This window comes from Rhagoletis zephyria, unplaced genomic scaffold (assembly GCF_001687245.7).
Source record: "Rhagoletis zephyria isolate East Lansing unplaced genomic scaffold, Rhagoletis_zephyria_1.1 Rzeph_scaffold_18901, whole genome shotgun sequence".
Classification (NCBI taxonomy): domain Eukaryota; kingdom Metazoa; phylum Arthropoda; class Insecta; order Diptera; family Tephritidae; genus Rhagoletis; species Rhagoletis zephyria.
In genome coordinates this window covers 8,687-9,598 of record NW_016175962.1, presented here as the reverse complement: position 1 = coordinate 9,598, position 912 = coordinate 8,687, and the positions used below count along the sequence as shown (strand labels likewise).

The window sequence follows — 912 nt, the reverse complement described above, 5'->3', positions numbered from 1 at the left end:
TTCTTCTAAGTCTGCAAGAATGTTGTCCTTTAAGTCAATCTACAATTGGGAAATTGATTTAAATTTATAACATTCCGCATATATAGATATTGGGAAAGTAAATCATACTATAACGTCCTTATATTCATAAAATTCCACATACCTTTTTTTCCTCATACTCCTTCTGTGCGGCCCGTCGTTCGGTTTGATAGTCTTTTTCTACACACTCCTTTAAATATTCTCTGTGGATCTCATTGAGTCGCAGACGTTCTTTATACTGATATTCTAGCTTTTTGGAACGTTTCACGTAGTCGGGATGTACGAGTTGTTTCAGTTCTTCGCGTTGTTTGTTCAATATGGCTAATTTGTGCTGATACACTCTATACAAATGAATAAGGAGAAAACGCGATTTGTTAATATTTCGATTAGCTTATAAGTAGCACCCTTTATATTATGACTTACTGCTCTTTTAGTTCGTGATTGCTGCCTCCGTTTGTTGTGTTCGTAGCATTGCTGCTACGGCTGTTATTCCTAAATTCCGTTTCACTAGCGTCGTCTGTGTCTATAAAACATTTTAATTTTAGTTTATTCATTCAAAATATGGATAAATCATCTACTTACCCTCTTCACTGTCGTAGGCATTTTGATCGTAATGGTTGGACCTCGAATCGTCATTATCATCGTAGTTGTCGAAGAGTTGACTTGCGTATGCTTGGAATGGCATCTTTTATGCATTTATTCACTGCTTTTTTGAACCTCTATATTTTTGTTTTGCGGAAATCTTTAATACTGCATCAATGTCCCACAAAATAGAAAACAATAAAATTGCAAAACAACGCAAAAACTGGAAGAGGAAAAATATGTCAGGCTGAAAATCAGGATGTCAGTTCAAAATGGAATGTCAAACTTGCAGGAATTTTTCTGGAATGCACT

At 35.4% G+C, this 912-nt stretch overlaps 1 protein-coding gene across 1 annotated transcript; it reads right to left on the bottom strand.

Annotated features, from left to right (window-relative positions):
* Positions 1-142: 142 nt before the first annotated feature.
* On the bottom strand, positions 143-703 carry LOC108380319 (sin3 histone deacetylase corepressor complex component SDS3-like; the record flags this gene model as incomplete). The annotated part of the gene is made up of 3 exons (XM_017636690.1): positions 601-703; positions 442-541; positions 143-359 (listed from the first exon to the last, which is right to left on the bottom strand). Coding segments are annotated over exons 1-3 (420 nt in total), but the record flags the coding sequence as incomplete, so codon positions are not given.
* Between the last annotated feature and the right edge of the window lie 209 nt (positions 704-912).